The 16,174-nt window shown below is 40.7% G+C and overlaps 1 protein-coding gene across 1 annotated transcript in view; it reads left to right on the plus strand.

The window, feature by feature from the left end:
• SHISA9 (shisa family member 9) overlaps nucleotides 1-16,174 on the plus strand; it is a 151,189-nt gene that overhangs the window by 121,450 nt on the left and 13,565 nt on the right. Inside the window, exon 4 of the mRNA XM_042864508.1 lies at nucleotides 12,221-12,376. Coding sequence (XP_042720442.1) covers nucleotides 12,221-12,376 — 156 coding nt within the window. The remainder of the gene's footprint in view (nucleotides 1-12,220; nucleotides 12,377-16,174) is intronic.

The following is a 16,174-nucleotide window of genomic DNA, read 5'->3' on the forward strand; positions in this document are numbered from 1 at the left end:
CATGATAAAAAGGTGCAATAAGGAAAGGAATGGAAGAAGTTTGCTCACCTGTATCAGAAGATTCGAAGTTTGCAGGGGAAAGCTTCACCAAGGAGGGACGTCCAGGCAGAGATCCCAACCCAGTGACAGTCACCCTTAAATGAGGTCTAAGAGAGTTGCAGCCAGGCTGCACCCCTTCCAACTGCACAGCTGCATTGCTCCCACCTGTGCTCCCAGAGCTGACCGGGTCCTTTCCCAGGTGATCAATCAGTGGTTCAGGCCATGACTCAACTGTTACCATACAATGATTCACACTGTGGATGTTTCTACTGTAATCAGAAGAGTTGAAAACCTTTTATTTTCAACTGACTTAGAAGCAATTAGATGGGAACATTCATAGAATCATAAGGTCGGGAAAGACCTCCAAGATCATCCAGTCCAAGTCCACCTACCACTACTATTTCCCCACTAAACCACATCCTGCAGCTCAACCTCTAAATGATTCTGGAACATTTCCAGTGATGGTGACTCCACCACCTCCCTGGGCAGCCTGCTTCAATACCTCACCACTCTTTCTAAGAATAAATATTTCCTAATATCCACCCTAAACCTCCTCTTGTGCAACTTAATGCCATTTTCTCTTGTCCTGTCACTACTTATGCAGAAGAGGCTGATCCCCACCTCACCACCACCACCTCCTTTCAGGGAGGTGCAGAGAGCAATAATGTCTCACAAGTCTCCTCCAGACTGAACAATCCAGGTACCTCAGCTGCTCCCCATAAGACTTGTGTTCCAGCCCCTCCACAGCTTCACTGCCCTTCCCTGGACACACTCCAGGGCCTTGATGTCCTTCTTGTAGTGAGGGGCTCAGAACTGAACACTGTACTCAAGGTACAGCCTCATCAGAGCTCATCCTTCTCTTTCTCTTTGCATGCTGTAGAAGGATGACATATGCCTATAAATTTGCCTTCTCAAACCAGAATCCTGGAAGCAAGTACAGTAGAGAAAAGAAAGTGATCAGCAAACTCCTGGTGCAACCATTCTGGACACAGCTGCATCAGGGACGTATCTCATTCCTGCAGCTTCAGGGTTGCTCAGCACTGCCATTCTCTGGCAGAAACAAAAAGGTATTGTATATACATTTGCTTCCCTGTGTGGTACATAGAAATAGCAGCATAACTGGCTCCTGAAATGCAGCCATGAGAAGGAACAAGGCAAAAGGATAAGTAAAGCTCCTGTACGAGCTTTAATGAGAACAAGTGCCGGGTCCTGCACTTCAGTCACAACAACCCCATGCATCACAACAGGCCTGGGGCAGAGTGACTGGAAAGCTCACAGAGAAAAAAGATCAGGGGGTGTTCGTTGACAGCCAGCTGAACACGAGCCAGCAGCGTGCTCAGGTAGCCAAGAAAGTCAATGGCACCCTGCCTTATATCAGAAGTAGTGCAGCTAGCAGGATCACCCCTCTGTACTCAGGTCTGGTGAGGGTGCACCTCGGGTGCTGTGCTCAGTTTTGGGCTCCTCACTACAAGAAAGAAATTGAGGCCTGGCAGCTTGTCCACAGGGGGGCAACAGAGCTGTGAAGCACAAGTCTTAAGGGGAGAGGCTGAGGGAATTGAGATTGTTCAGTCTGGAGAAGTCTCACGGGAGGCATTATTGCTCTCTACAACTCCCTGAAAGGAAGCTGTAGCGAGGTGTGGGTTGGCCTCTTCTCCCAGGCAGCTAGTGATAGGATGAGGGGTAGTGGTCTTAAGCTACACCAGAGGAGGTTCAGGTTGGACATTAGGAAAAATTTATTCTCAGAAAGAGTGGTGAGATACTGGAACAGGCTGCCCAGGGAGGTGGTGGAGTCACCATACCAGGCGTTCAAAAAAAGGATAGATGTGGGACCAAGGGACATGGTTTAGTGGGCAAAGTGGTAATGGGCTGATGGTTAGATCATCTTAGTCGTCCTTTCCAACTTTAATGACTTTATGATACTGTGATACTAAGATGTCCAGGATAGAATGAGGGACCCAGAAGGCTTCCCTGTCTGCCCTTCCAGCATTAGGAGCGAGGAGGTAGGTGAAGGCTGTGCCCTTCTGCACATGCCTGCAATGATGGAGAGTGCTGGGCTGGGGTGTGTTGGCGCTTGAAGCCTGTACTGAGGCAGGCTGAGCAACAGACCTTGGATGTGCTGACAGGGAGAAGAGGTTTGCCAGTACCTCTTCACTTCTAGTCTTGCCTTTTTGGCTACAGCCACAATCCTGAAGAGACGGCAGAGCCATCTCCAGCTGAGCTGGCTGCTCCTGAACCCAGCAGGCCATCCCAACAGTGATGCCAGAGGTTGTTTTGGAGCCAGTGCTCTTCTGCCTGGCTCAGGGTCCCTGCTTGGTCTGGCAGGGACCTCACTCAGTGCCAGCAACACATCTGGACACTGGGACAGAGCAGGGGATGAGCACAGCTCCAGAGCCAGTTATCTTCACTCTCCAGACATAAAGTAGAGACCAAAGAGTTAGGCTGAATGTATTTTCACAGATTCTGGCATGAGATTGTACAGACAACTGCAGCGAGGATGTCTTCCAGGGAAAGCAGCACTGACAGCTGTAAATGTGAAGAGAAGATATGGCTGAAGATGCCACAGCATCAAGTGGTTATTCTCTGTGCAGACTGTAAGGAGGAGGGCATAGAAAACATCTAACCTAAGGTAATGTAGAACAGAAATAACAATAAGGAAGCAAAGGCTCTAAGAAAAACCCAGCAACACAGCACAGAAAGAAATGCAGATTTACCTCTGGCATGGCAGGATGAAACAGGATGATGCACAAGACATTATGCAGCAAGACCCCTGAGACACCAATCCAACAAAATGGTCCCAGCTGTAGCACTTGCAACACTGATAACAACAACATTTATGTACACACACACACAAAGGAAACATTTAGTACATCTATGGCTCACAGCACAAGCATTCACACTAGCTCACATGCTCAGTCTTATGTGACTAATCCATTCTGACTTCCATCCCTGGATAGGTGAAAGCTTTTTCTAGCTTTCCCTTCAGCTTCGCACCTTTAAGACTGTTCTTGATAAAGTAACTTGCCTATGACAATGCAGCCTTCTAGGCCTTATTCTCCGAGGGGCAGAGTGACCTGTGCCTCTCCTCCTGGAGTTACCTTGAGAACTGCTTTCAGTGAAGTATGGATAAAAATATTTGCATTTTGGAAAAAATTGCTAATGACATGAATAACATCAATCTACATTCAGGCAGCTGAAATCTTTTAAAAGCTATGGAAGTTTGCTTCCTGAACGCACTAGGATTTTCCTGTATTTAAACATACTTCCATCTTTGCTCCTTTAGCACTCCACAAAAGGCTGCTGAAATGCAGAAATAGAAGTAGGTCAGCGTTATGCTGCACGTCAGTGTATGTGCGTGGACATTACTGATGGCAGAAGCTACAGAAGAGGAGGTTCTTAAAATGATAGCAGGGCTCAGACAGCAGCTATCACCATTGCCTTTTAAGTCTAACAGTGAAAAATAAAATGGGAACATTACTGAAATGCTAAAAGGGAAATAACATTCCTGTTGGTAAAGGACAGCCCATGTCTTAGTTACTGAAATATTTTTTTTTCCTCTCTTTACTCCACTCCCTTCAATATATCTGAATTTTCATTATCAGAAGACAGGATCAAATATTGGGAAGGCAGAGGAAGTCACTTAGCAGGCTTCTGCAGGATCCTTAAGCTAATTTAAAATGTTAAAATTAAATAAATGGCATCTAGTAATATGACGTTCATTTCCTTTCAAAACCACCATTTAAAATAAAATTTAAAATATAGGAGTAAGCCCCTTTCATAATATATACATGCGTGATCATTTGAGGAAGGAATACAGTTAAAAAAAAAAAAGTCAGATATTCCACTTGTAGCTGAAATCTGAAACGTCACCAATAGCTATTCCATTTGAGAGTAATGAGAAAGTTAAAACCAGAGAAAATTAAGACCAGAAGTAACTGGCCTGTAAGCAGTGTCAAGTACACAGCAAGAGTCAGAACCAAGACAATCAGCCACACACTGGTGACAAGGCAGTGATTAAGAAGACCTGTAAATTCTGTAAGTCAACAATGTGTGCCTCTTTTTAAATCATGGAGTTTTCCAAGTATGTTTTCTCTCTGATGAGAATTTCAAGCTCTGTAAACAGGATTGAACTTTCAGACCATCTATCTGCAAGGTATGACGATAACCAATTTCCCATGCTGCACGGTTGGAAGTGATTTACTTGAAAGAAAATGAGTTGGACACTAATCAGATTTCTATTTACCTTTATATACTTAGACTGCTCTGCATGCATTACTATATTTCAGGTTTCACGTCACAGGCCTAAAGCAAATGAGATGGGATAAAAATAGGAGAGAAGGAAAAGATGTATCAGACTTATCCCCCAAACACAGCATATTCTTTTTCAAAATAAACCATTTGTCTGATCTTCTCTTTTTTTTCCCTTAAAACTCTCGCATATATTTGGATAAAACAAAATTATTTAAATAGGAAATAATTTGAATCTAGCAATTATTGAAATAGCACCACAAACACTATTATAAAGCAGCCAGATGTTTAACTATTATTCTATGAGGGTTGCTCCAAAAGTAATGCCTCCTATTTTGTGATGTTAGCCCATGATGTCAGAAGCAGTTGCTGTGGGATGGCAGCAGAGGCTGAACCTTCCCACAAAAGGGAACACCACAGTATTTTGTTCCTGAATTGGGGAGCACGCTGTCTTCCATCTACAGAGACTTGTTTTATTTGCCTTTACTCTTAGGACTGCCATCAGGTATGCTGAGGAGACCTTGACCTTTTTGACAGTGACCACTTAAAGCCCCCATTCCCCACCTGACTTTCATTAAACCCAAAACAAGAAGAAGGAAGATCAGATATTATGCTATTTATGTATATATGCTGGTTAAACCAGTCTCATGTCACAGTACTCCAGTGCCAATTGGCAATGCCTACAAACTCAGACAATCACGTGCTTTAGCATGAAATTAATTGCAGAGAGCATGGAGAAAAGGGTGACTGGGGCTTGGACTCGATTTCTAGAGGTCCCTTCCACCTCTACAACTCTGTGATTCTGTGAACACTCCATGACATGTTGTTGCTGTCTGGTCCACTGCGCAGGTAGGCTGTGGAGCCCCCATCAGAGGCATTTTAAAAATGGAACTCCTCAGAGGAATATTAGATAAAAACGATAGTCTTTTGAAGAGTTAGTCATTTTTATTTCCTATAATGCTACGCAACAGGATAACATGCATCCCACTCAGTAATCGGTAAATTTTGGTCCTCATCGATCTAAAAGGTAACCAGTTACAGCTATTTCTCTAAAACAGGCCTTCAGAGTGCACTCTGTGAGTTTTTATTTGCTTAACAGTGACTAACAAAATAAAAATGGCACCAACATTAATAAGACTTGCACATTGGCATCAGGGAAGAAGATATAACAGGATACTGCAGCTTGACGGCTGCACAGTGATGCATTTTTATCTCTAGAGAGACTCAAAGACTGAACTAAATTATTATTATTATTATAAGGAAAAAGCACACTCTTCTCCGCTTCTGGGTCTGATATGTAGGGACAATATATGTCACTGGGATAAATTCAGGTGAGATGCAGACTTCAGTTTCTCAAACCCCACCTTTGCTGGATTATCAGATACTGAAATTAACCCAGAGTGCTGAGCAGCTTCCTCAAATATTCACTTCATCTCCACCTTTAACTCTTCAATTACTTTTGCCAATGAACAATGTGAAACACCTGCATGCAATTTGCTACCTACAAGCTATAGTGCTTGGGGATCAGCAAGCTACTGCTTACACATAAATAACAAATATGTAATAGACAGTAGCATGTTTGTTTTTAATTTAATTTGTTTTTAATTTTTGCCTAATCCTCCTCTTCTAAACTGTTAATACATTAGGACAGCCAATGAACAATCTAGCGGAATGCCTCAACTAAGGGAATTTTTAGTATATTCAGCTACATGAGAAGTTAGACTTACTGGGGGTCCACCATCATTACGGTAAGAGAACGCAACAAACATTTAGAAAAACATTTAGAAGAAATACCAAATATTACAATGTCATCTTTCTTCAATAAAAATATGCTTATTGTTGAAAGAAAAGTAATTTAAATTAAAGTGATAAACTAGCAAAGTAAAGGAGCTGAGCTGGTTGGTACATCTCAGCAGACTTTACGAGAAGGTACTGTTTCATTTGCAGAACAACTGATACCTCACGGGAAAGTGTTAGGAACATTTTTTCTAGGCAAAAACAAAACAAAACAAAACAAAACAAAACAAAAAAAAAAACACCAAAAAAATGCTCTGTAAGTCAAATTTGCTTAATTTATTTTTTCTTAATTTGCATGGCTAAGGATATTTGCAGTGCTTAAAGTGTAGGTAACTGGCGGGTTTAATCAATTTTGCAACTCTGCTACTTGAGGCAAAAGAAGATGAAGAAAATTAGAAACGTGGGTGGGAGAAAGAACACAGCACTACTCCTCATCCTCCCACAGCTTGAGCATTAGAAATTGATATGAAAGCATGGCCCTGGTATCTCATGAGTTCATCTGCTTATTGCTTTCTTAAAGTTTATAATCCTCTGCTTGTGATGGGTTGCTCTAGAATAATATTAAAATGTCACAAATCCTATCAGATGACTGTAAGTCTCAGGTTGTGAGTAACTGAAGGGAAAGCACACCTTTACAGGATACAAAAATAACCTTCATAAAAAGAGACAGGGTGTCACATAATAAAGGTCTACACGGAAAACCAATCCCAGAATGCAGTGCTTTTGCAATGCAAGAGCTCAGAAAAAGAGTGTGAGTGCCACGGTACAGCACTGAGGACGAGAGAAATGAAAAACAGGGGAATGAGGCTTCCAGCCAGTGATATCCCGCTCCCACTCTCCTTGGATGGAAATAAAACTGCCAACCAATTTCACAGAACTCTGTCCCTACACACTTGGAGTCTGATCAGAAACCAGGAGCCCAAACCTGAAACATAATAAAGTCCCCATCTCCTAAATCAATGTGTTCACAGAAAACGTGGCACCATCACTGGGATGATTTGGTTGCCAGTTCTTGGATTAACTGATACACAGAGATGCAGTTGTCTCTTTTCCCATTTGTAACCTGCCACTGGCATGACATTTTTATATACATAAATAATTCCACAGATTTAAACATTAAGTGGCACCAGCACATTCAGTAGAAAAGGGGACCTTTCATAGGGACATTATGTATGCTGGACTTAGGTCCCTCGCTGGACTCAGACTGCCACAGCCCTTCTGAATTTCTTTCATGTTTCAACTACTCCAAAATTTGCTATTCAAAGAAAAATATCAAACAGTTACGTAGGTAAGAGTCTGAAGGATGTACACAGAAAAAATAAAGAGATGGGGACCTGTACTGTAAAATCAGTGATATCCTCATTTGCACTGAAGATAAAACCACTAAAAATTAAAAGCCCATCTGTTTTCGAGTGTGTGTTGATAGCATTGCCTGCATCTGACAGCAGTACAGCACTGCACCAGAAGGAAATGGCAGTTTTGCCACTTATAAGCGAGGCAAGTGTATTGTTCAAGTGACAACAGCACTCTGAGTGCGGGGCTTGCCAAAATGTCTCTGCAGCTTACCTCTCCTGGCAGGAGAAAGTCTGCCTCTAAGTTACAGACAGAGGGCAGAACACTGTGGATTTTGTGACCTGGCTCCTTGACCTTCTTTCCTGTGTCTGAATGAGCAAGAGATAAAGGACTAGCTAAAGAGCTAAGAGACATTATGCCATCCCATCTCTTGCCAGTTTTCAACTTGAATCAATAGGCCTTTCTGGGGTCAGTCAGCACACAAACCTGCTGACTCACAAATGCTTGCAGCAGGGGTTACCCTTCACTTCTTTATGCTACACGCTGTCAGCACAGTCCATAACACCATTTTCATAAGGAGTTTAACACCTTTTTGAATCTGACAGTTGTAAATGAAGATGTACCTGGGCTCAGCATTTTTCTATTTCAGTGAAAAATACTCTTATCTTCAGAAATCTGCTGGGGATATCCATGTGTGTAACAGTATGCAACCTCTACCACAGGACACAGCAAAAGACCAAAGACTCTAACCATGTAGGAAATGAGTAACAAACATCACTAGACATCAGGAAGCCGTGCGACATTCAATGGCACACAGGAGAATAAAGAGCATAACAAGTAGCATGGGGCTACTCCTACAATTGCTAGATAGGACACACAAAGGCAAAAGACAGTATGTTTGATGACAGGCATTTACACTGTAGACTGTCACTTCTATTAAACAGAAACATTTTTTTGCTGAATGAAATGCCATCCTACTCATCTCAGATCTTTTATGTGATGGTGATTAGACAGGGAAGTTGCCTGTGTTAGAAGAATGTTCTTACGATAAAGTGCAGAGACAGGAAACTGGCTAACATAAAATGCCACAAAAAGTATATGTTGCCTCAGAACTATCATGCTTAGAAAAAATATGACTATTCACATGACTTGTGCATCACTGATCAGAAAAAAAAGAGCCTGTGTACTATAAGGGACAGAGACAGGGATGACTTGCTGATACAATTATATGCACAGAAACACAACTCTATGTGAAAAACTGAAGGTAGAATTTCATCTCAAAAGCTTCACTGCAAGGCAAGCTTGCAAAGACTGTCAGATGAAGAAAGACTGAAAGGAGCAAAAATATTTACTTTAGAAAAAGAGGAATAATGGAAAAGCAGAAAAAAAAAGTATATAAGGTAATGAATGGTACAGAAGCTGGATTTGGAGGACCTCTTCTTGCTAAAAGACAAAATCAGTCAAATTGAAAGGCAAAGAAATCAGGACTTGATGATTGCAACAGTTTTCGACCTGAACTTCTACCTGACTGCAAAACCTTTTGCTGTAGATTGTAGCTAATTTACCAAGAGCTGAAATACCGTCTTATGACTATGTGGAGAACTGGATCATGAAGATTTACAGCAGTTAAGAAAAAGTGAATTTTAGAAGAATTTGACAGGAGCATTGTTTTGGGCTGTAGTTTGTACTGCTGTATTTGGGCATTACCTGCACTGCTGCTTTTGGAAGGGATAAACACGCACCTCCCAGAGACTATTACCCTGGGGGCTCGTGCACCTTCTGTCAGACATCTGATACTTGACAGAGAGTGACTACTGAACTGAACAGGTCAGAAATAATATATAATATATCTACATTTCCACAAACAGTGCATTATCTAATGGTACACAGCCTGACTTTGAGATATCATCTATTGCAGAGCATACCTTTTACTGCTCCTGCATTTATGATCTGGACATGAATAAAAACATCCTTTAAATATACAACTAATGTTAAATCTGAAGGAAGAAGTAAATAATCTAAAGAAAAAGGCAATGAAAATGGTAAGTTAAGAGCTATGAAGAGAGAGGATAAATACAAATTGTTCAGCTATAAGAAAATGCACACACACAAAAAGGATATGTCAGTGTTTCTGCCCTGGGACAGACAAGGGATGCAAAAGTAAGTACTGAGGTACTGAGCTTCACCCCAGCAGAAGAATCTGTTCCATTAATAGTCTTATTATCCAGAAAGGAGTCGGCCTCACAAGTGCACATTTAGAGACACAGTTGAGATTTTAAAATCCCACAGCGTTGATAATATCTGGGATTCAGCAGCAAACAAGCACCCACACTTTTAATCGGTGAGGCTTTTACGATTGAGTGTTGACCAATACGAATGCAATGCTGGATGAGCTGGTTTTTACAATGAAGTACAATACACTCAAGAGCAAACAGAAAAATATACATGTTGATACAGTGCAGTTTTTGAGAGGATGGGGGCAGGTTTTTCCTGGTAATCTCTAATTGCTCAGGTCTACCCTGTTTTCACAACTTATTTTCAGTGTGAGGTAGTTCAGGGCATGTATTTTTGTCTTGAGTATCTGCAAATCTTCAGCTATTGTAATATTTTGCTTTGAGTTCTCCTTTTTTTTTTCCACCTTGTGTGAGTGGTAGATTGTGTTTCTCCAGTGGAAATTTCCAGTATTTCTGTATGTAGTGTAGGATAAGTTGTTTTTCACAAAGACAGCAGTTGAACAGAGACTGGGGTGTTTTGACCTGCACAGAATTGGCACAGGCTTTAGGTAAGGTAATTAGGTAGGGTAGGGGAGAGCCTAGCATACGACAGAACAATTTTTGGAAACACTGTCCTTCTGTTACCATAAAAAGTACAGAACATACCTAGAAACAATAGGTTGGCAGCAGACGTTGTAGGAAACGTAACGTAGCAACAGCGTAGGGAAGATTGTGAGCCAGAGACACTCAACCAATGAGTGGCAGGAGGACCCAGCGGCTGTGTTGGACCCAGGCTATAATGGAATGGATTTCACTGATTAGGTGAGCAATTCTCCCTTTCAGTAGGGGGTGTGCTACCATAACTGCAGTAATGAATAAGCTGCTCTCCACAGAGATCTTTGCCTGATTAGAAATTTTTGATCTTGAGAGCGTTTCTTACACTTATGATCAGTGAAGACTGAAAACATGTATGATTCAGATTTAAGCAGGTGAATATAGCAAGCTACTAAGACTTTAGGCCCTGGGAATCAAGCCCAACGAGAATCTCTCATAAATAGGAATCTTTCTTCAATATGTTCACTGTGCCGTGGTTTGGCCTTTTGCTCAATTTACTTTACATACTCAATCGAATGAGTTATTTGAAGTGTGCTTTTTACATGGAGACTTCATCTCATGTAAGCAGCTGGATGCAAATGAGTGGCAACATGTAGTCAGTGCAGCAGTGAAAGCACGACTGTCATTAATTTGATTGAAATTCTTAATTTAGAAGAGTTCTGGGCTTTTAATCAGAACAGAAGTCAAAGACGATCTGGAAATGAAAGACATTTTCTGGCTTTCTCTTAAAGCTCAAAAAGAACAAAATCCCAGAAAAATGAATCCTAGTAAAAATGCCCCACAACAACCTAATGCAGTTTCCCCAGCACATTTCTGGGATAACTCTCTTCATTACCTTTAGAAAGGTGACTGAAAAGAAGTGGTAAGAGACAGAAGACAGAAAAGCAATCCTGGTTAACTACACCTTATTTACACTACTTTCCCAAATCTTCCACAGTTGCAAGTCACTTTGGCAGTGAGAGCAGAAATCCTGCTGCACACAATTCTTTTATCATAGTGAAATCATGATTTTTCAACAGACTGAACAGTAAGACCTCCCTCAAGGCAACTTCATGGTAGTGTTATCTGCAAAGTGCTGATTTAGATCTACTCAGAACAAAATGGGCGAATGTAGTGGTTAAAGGCTGCCACTCTCCTTACGTTAAAGGTAATGCCTCCATCTTTCGAGTTGCCATTACAGCCATGCCATCACTATTCCTCAGAACCAGAGAGCCATCTGAAGGACAGCTGGTCTGGACAGAGTCGTCAGCTGTATTACGTGTCCAAGCTGAGTTCTCAATTATAAAGGAACTACCACAGAATGGACTGAGCAATGACTGAGCAACAGTTGAGCAATGACTATCGGGCAAGTGATGGCATGAAGCAGTAACTGGCTTCTGGTTTTAGGTATGACTGCTACAGAAAAGTTACCTTTATATGAAACTGTGATACCTACTGCCAAGGAAAAGGGGAAAACATAAGGATGTAGAGTGAGCTTTGAAGAATTTCCCTAACAACAGTCATGAGCCAGAATTGCACATTCAGCACTGTAACCATATCTACAGCACAGAACATAACGCTGTGCAAATAACCAAGATCATCCAGGTATTAAAAGCAGTACAACCATGTATACACAGCAGCCTGCTGGAGTCAATTTAAAGTACCTTGGCTATTTAACTGCACAGAGGAATACTACTGCCCAGTATTAAAGCAATCTTGGAATAAATCAGACATTTTGGTTTATACGCTGAAGTTGTAATGTTTGTTTTAGTGTTCAATTGTTTTGAAAACTTTGTAGTTCAAAAATCTTCTTTATACAAAAGTTAGCATGTACTACTACCATCATTCATCACCTTTAGTCATGATACGTGGTCTGAACCACAGATTTGCTGTACCCTAACTTCCACTTTGTAGTAAGTAGTGTTTTCTTGCATTGAATCTCACAACATAACCTGTTTAATCTATAGTGGATAACAATGTTAGAATCTTATGACTGATCTTTTTTTTCTAATCCTTATGTATTTACTTTATTAATACAGATCCACCACAGATGAATAATGTTATGCCAACATCCCCCCTCCTTCCTCAGATGGCACATCAACACTCATATCCCAGCTTGGGACAGATCACAAACCCATACGAGCAACAGCCCCCAGGCAAAGAGCTTAACAAGTACGCCTCCCTAAAGGCAGTCGGTAAGTCAGTAACATCATGCATGACTTCTGCTATCCCACAGCATGCTGCATTTTCTGCTGTCAGCTGACATTCTGCTTCAGTTAAAAACGAACTCTTGCTCTTTTTGACTGCTTCATTACAGAATTCGTCCATTTTCATATCACGTTAGTTGGAAATGTATAAAAAATGAACAGGGGATCTACAGTTAGAAAATTGTATATAAGAATTGGTGATCATATGCATATGCCTAAATATTCATAAAAAAACATGACATACCTTCACTATTTTCAGTAAGTTTCACCTACACTGTATGGTGTTCAACTCCAGTTCTATCTGCCCTCAACATGCCTATGTGCACACTTCAGTAGGTATTTTCCGCATCTATCAGTACAAATAAGAACAGTATCAGATATGTTGCAGATTTAAGACACCTGCTGAGTACTTGGTAGAGGAGACAAACTTGAATGCTTCAGAAGTAATAGCTTTCACACATTTTCTGCAGAATGTGCATTCACAGATCACCAGATGAACAGGCCTTACAATGCCCAATGATTAGTGTATCACAAGGGTCCTAACAAAGATCCTAGTGTTGGCTTTTCTTCTGCTACTGGTTAATGTTATACAGTACTATTTAATAGAATGAGGAAATGACTTCAAATAAACAGTTATGGAAAGAGGACAATAGTTGATAAACACAGCAACATAACTTTCACCTTAGAAGCATAAATTCCTTGTACTTTTCAGGAGCTGTAAATACTGGCTGCACATCATGCAATTACAGAAAGCCTTTCTCAACTTACATGTTGAGACTCTGATGGACCACAATTAATGAGGAACTTCTCAGACTTAGCTAGTCAAGCTTTTGATTCCAGTGAATTTTCACAGGAAATATAAAAAGTCACTGCATTGTTATCCACACTTATCAGCAGAAAACACTAGAGATGTTTGAACTTATACATTCAGAACTCTTCTCTGGCCTTACACAACCAGTTGGAGACACTCAGTGTTTAACTGCTTCCAGACTTTCAAGGCCAGATTCACCTCATGAGCACCTCTCAAGATCACAAAGCAGTTTTCCCAAGGTCCCAGCCAACCTAGGGCCTGGGATCATGCAGACACCAAGCTGGCCACACCACACATGGCAGAATTCATTCCGGCTTTATAAGACCTCTGAGAGAAAACAGTAACTGGCCCACATCAGGCTCACCATGCAAATATAACCTGATCACAACTCAACTTTTCAACAAGTGAACACAGACTAAGTTCACCGCAGCCTGGTATTCGTGTCAGAGGGCCATGACATTTTTCACATAATGCCATTTAGAGTCAGATTTACTGAATCACGTAGTAGGTTAATAAGCCCATAAATTTACATTTATAGATAGCAGCTAGAGGGTACATTCAGTTGCCACAACAGAAATTTATTAATAAAGGATACGTTCTGTATCTCTTCTTGCATTTGAGGAAAACCACATTCATTTAAGTGCCTCTCAATCTGCACAATCCCATTGTTCAGTTGTAGTCCAGCATGCTTAATTCTCTTCTTTAAGGAGGAGGTGGGTGGCAGCAGAAGCGTTCCTATAGGCTTCTAGCAACTGGAGTTGTATTATATTAATATCACCCATCATAATGTGGCCACAACTAGTAAGAAGTTTAGATAAGTTTAGATAAGTTTCAGCTTAGATAACTGAAAAAGTGATGTTTTACCAGAGGCAGCATTAAATTAACTTCCACACAGTTGCTTTCTTCTGAACTACAGGTGTCCTGAAAATTTGGCTATAAAATTTTTGAAGTGAGCCACTTATGACGGCTCCTATGAAAATTCAGATCATGGAAGTAACACGTCAGAGTACTCTTGGTTCTGGATCCCATTCAGGATCAGCATTAAACTCAGTATCTAAAGCTGAAATGTTCCTGAAAACAAGAGACAGCAGTGCCACTGGTATTAATTTACATCGTGTTAGTGAAGGAGAATAACCAATACCTTGGAGGTCAGGCCAAGTTGACTCCTAAGAAGCTATTTATAAGTTACATCCTATACTCCAAGTCTTACAGCTTAGCAGGGTGCAACACAGTGTGTGCATTGCAGAGTGGTTGATTCAGCACAACAGGGGAAAAGAGAGCTGACAAGGTCAATATGGATGCTTTTTATTCAAGAAGTAAAATGCTTTTATGTGAGCCACTTTAAACTACACACCCAAATCCTTACACTCTCAATATAAGAGAGTATCTTCCTCAATTCGAAGTTATGAATTTACTTGTTGCAGCTTCCAGAATTCCTTAAGTACTGACCGGCAACCACTGGCCAAATTTACCTTTTCCTCTTAGCATCTGCTACCATTTACATCTCTGAATAACAGATGGACATTCTATACTTATTCTATATTCTCAGATGAGTGCTTTAAGAGCAACGAGAGAATAGTGAGCTAAGATTTATTCGTTGATTTCCTCACTGCAGCAGAATTTCTCACTCCTTCTACCTTAACACATACATCACCAGGGAGCAATTAGCAGAAGGCAGAGAGCCCTTGTAAATGAGACGCAGCAACATGCATTTCCCAAAAGAACAGATAAGAGACCCATCTCCTTGCATCCTTAGCCTACCTCTGATTTGCTCTTGCACTCTGTTAATCCATGAGCTGTCCATTTTTTCAGCTAGAGAATTGTTTTTCACTTGTGCTCAATTTCTCCCATAAGGGAATATCAGAGATTTTATCTGAGGGAAAAGGGTTATCAACCTCTTACTTAAGCCTTAATCTTACTTAAGATTAGACCATCAGAAGTGGTCACTGTTTGGATATTTCAATATTTTGGTCACCTGAGATGACTTGATCCTGGTTTCCTTCAGTGCTTTGCAGTATTTGACTATTTGTGTTAAAACTGACAAAAGTGTTCACTTCTGCACAAATTATTCTTATTTCCAGTTCATTAACCATGCTTTTACTCTATGCTTAAATGGTTATTGTTCACTTAAGCAATCCTGACATGCCTAATGCTACAAGGATGGAGATCCTGTATATAAACACCCCTATGAAATTCAAACCCCAGGGCATACAACATTAGCTCATCACAAATTCATATAGACCTCATTTGGATATTCATTCCAAAAGCATGTACAGTTCAACCTCAAGCTCCATTCTGCTAAACTGTAAGAGCTGGAATCCACCTGGTAGCTTAATAAGAGTTTCTGAGATCTCAGACCAGCCTCAGTATCCCATGGTATTAATCATACCTGTTCAGTCACACAGCCAAGCTCACTAACAGTTAATTTTCTTTCCCAAGTTTCACAGAGCACAAAGTGATCCAATTGTTTTACAGTCTCTAGCAAAAATAATACCCCAAATCCAACATTTTAAGCTGCACAGGACTGGAAGAAAATATCACTTAGTTGCTGGAGTGATGCATGTAAAAATTGAGAAAATAAATATTTCTGTAACTTATTATGACTTTTTATTTCTTTTATAAACTTCCTTTTTCCTCTCTCTTACCCACACATGCATACACAAACATCTGAGGAACTGACAGGGCATGGCTTAATAGGAGATGATCAGTTTAATTTTTTGCCAAAGGAAATTCAATGGACAGAATTCCTACCTGAAATTCTAACTGATAAAACTGTCAGTGATGCTGGGAGCTGTAGTCTCCTGTGGAATTAAATCAGATGTAACTGATTTAATACAGTGAAACTGAAGGAGAATATAATTAGGAGCAGTCTCACCATCACATATCAGAGCATACAGCTCACAGCATTTTTTGAAACTCCACAGTTCTCTGATCCCAAAGGGAAATTAGACAGTGCCCTAGCTCTGCTTGCAGCT

This window comes from Lagopus leucura, unplaced genomic scaffold (genome assembly GCF_019238085.1).
Source record: "Lagopus leucura isolate 7727_CA_CO unplaced genomic scaffold, USGS_WTPT01 Super-Scaffold_760, whole genome shotgun sequence".
Lineage (NCBI taxonomy): Eukaryota > Metazoa > Chordata > Aves > Galliformes > Phasianidae > Lagopus > Lagopus leucura.